Genomic DNA, 2,499 nt, shown 5'->3' with positions numbered 1-2,499 from the left:
CTTCACGCTTGCGCTATAAAGTGCACCATTTTTAATCTCAGTTAGTAAATTATAATGAAATTAATACGGGTGCGATACATTTTGATCCTTTTGGTACAAAAACTTTTCACTGTACAATATGTATATAACGAGTATCACATAACACTTTTAAACAGGAATGCTTCGCCGACGAAGACGATATTGTGGAAAATACTCCTGAGAAAAAAATGAAGAAGTAAGTACACGTTTTAAGTTCTTCTTTCTTACTGTGTACTTTTCGTGCTTGTTACATGCTTTTGCTAGTTAGATAATTTGCATGCACGTGATCATAAATACAACAGTATATGTACACCGTTGCATGAGTCACAAAGAAATGGGACGAGACTATTCCTCTGTTTTTTTGCAACTTCGAATAATATATTAAAAAAAGATATAGGCAAAAAATTAAAAATAATAATAGATGTATATATTATATAATACATAACGTGTGAAGATTTCATGAGATGTACAGTTTTTATTCGAAATTCTTTATATATTCATTTTTATGTAATTTTACGCTAATTAATCAGTATATCTGTTTCAAATAGTTCCGTCCGAATTAATTTACCCTACTGGTTTGTTCGAATTTATTTGATCGAAAATATAATTTGTCTTCTTACAAATATATTATTTAAAAACTTTTTTTCTGCTATTTTATGACTTGGTCTGTTAATGTAACATCTGTTTTTGTGAATATTTTTTATTTTTTAAAATTCTTTAATCTCGATTGTTTAGAAATCTGTTTACAATCGCTTAGAAAATCGGAAATCAATATTTCCTGAATATTTCCTTATTAGCTCGAGACACACGCGAAGTACATTATTGTAATGTTGCAGCAGTGGAAATTCCATGATCGAGTCAGGAGAAAGTGCAAAGCCATCGTTTTTAACCCCACTCTTGAAGAAAGCCGAATGGACACCAAATACATCAAAATCGCATCAAATAGTTAACCCTCTGAGTGGCTCGAGTACACCTATAAAATTGGAACCGTCTTCGCAAATGATATTTGAGATGAGAGATGAGGATAAGAAAAATGAGCGTATAAGAAACGATGGTATTTTATTGGCGAAGCAAATGAATGCAAATATGTTGGAGAACGTCCATTGGCAACCTGACAAGCGAGACCTGTGCTTCGTATGCAGTGGATTATCTGCGAAAGAGATCATCACAGTGAAAGAATTCGCGGCAAAACACAACGCGAGTTACGTGAACCAATTCGATCACAATGTGACACATGTTATCGTGAAGACCATCGGTGAGCAGAATATGGCAAATAGCACATTGAAGTATCTGCAAGGTATCGCCCATCGAAAGTGGCTAGTCAGCTATAGGTGGATCGAGGATTGTAATATGCAGCAGAAGCTACTGGACGAGATTCCTTATGAGGCAACCACGCACACCGATGTTGTAACTAATGGCGCCGGACCTCGTAATTCGAGATTACGCGACAAAGATCTCTTTGAGGGCTTCACGTTTCTCTGCATCGAACCGTATGACAACGTTTCACTGAACCAGTATGAGGTTAGTCCTTAGTCATCTACATGTGCGCGATTGCTAATGAGACAACGTTACATTCACGTTCCAAAAACATCGGATTTATTTTCCTCAAAGACGCTGTTAATTTCTATTCAAAAATACAGAGTTCCTTTGACTTGTAATTAAAACAGATGTATTGTACATGTCGCTGGACTGAAAGGATTTTTATTTACGCTTCTCCTACGCGTTCGGTCGCAATCACGCCATTTCAAGTTGGATCCAGTCCAAACTGATGTAAGAATAAAAATATCTTTGGTTTTTAGGATTTGTTACGTGCAACCGGAGCCACAGTGGTTGATTCCTTCGAAGCTCTCGATAAGATGGGGGGTCTGAAAGGCGTTGTGATTCAAGACAATATACACGACGACAAAACAATCGGTAAGTTATCACAAATAAATATACACGTCGTATACACAATACTTGTGGAAATATTTCAATTAAGATCTAATGCATGTATTGATTTATATAAATATTATTGTTTATAAAAATTCTCCACAAAAAAATATTAAAGTACATTTGTATTTTGATTTTCCTGATAGAATATTGGTATCGAACTTTGAAGGCAGCACCCATTCTTGTAGATTGGATAGTCGAATGTATAGGTCACTACAAATTATTAAAGCTTACGCCCTACAGTCCATGTCTCTCGCCGCAAGATTTTTGTGCTATCGGTTATCCACGAGAACTCATAGAAGAAGATGAGGACTACAGCGATAACGAATAGAGGGAGAAAAATATATATATATATTTGTTATCTATTAATAATTCGTTCCAGTGTTCAATATTTTCAATCAAAAGAATTAAATAGTTACAGTATTTTCATATTTGCTATATTACACGCGTACATATGTAAATTTAATTCTCATTCGATATCTATCGATAGGATATTAACTGTTATATAAGATTTCAGTGTTTTTATTTTTGTATACAGTATATGACTACATG

The 2,499-nt window shown here is 34.6% G+C and overlaps 1 protein-coding gene across 1 annotated transcript in view; it reads left to right on the top strand.

The window, feature by feature from the left end:
- Positions 1-2,292, top strand: part of LOC108685853 (serine-rich adhesin for platelets-like) — a 10,791-nt gene extending 8,499 nt beyond the window's left edge. Inside the window, exons 5-8 of the mRNA XM_018190855.1 lie at positions 156-214; positions 855-1,539; positions 1,818-1,932; positions 2,094-2,292. Of these exons, the coding sequence (XP_018046344.1) occupies positions 156-214; positions 855-1,539; positions 1,818-1,932; positions 2,094-2,278 (1,044 nt within the window). The 3' untranslated portion in view covers positions 2,279-2,292. The remainder of the gene's footprint in view (positions 1-155; positions 215-854; positions 1,540-1,817; positions 1,933-2,093) is intronic.
- The last annotated feature ends 207 nt before the right edge of the window (positions 2,293-2,499 follow it).

This window comes from Atta colombica, unplaced genomic scaffold (assembly GCF_001594045.1).
Source record: "Atta colombica isolate Treedump-2 unplaced genomic scaffold, Acol1.0 scaffold100, whole genome shotgun sequence".
NCBI classification, from domain to species: Eukaryota; Metazoa; Arthropoda; class Insecta; order Hymenoptera; family Formicidae; genus Atta; species Atta colombica.
Note: the sequence above shows the minus strand (reverse complement) of the source record. Positions and strands in the feature narration are given on the sequence as shown.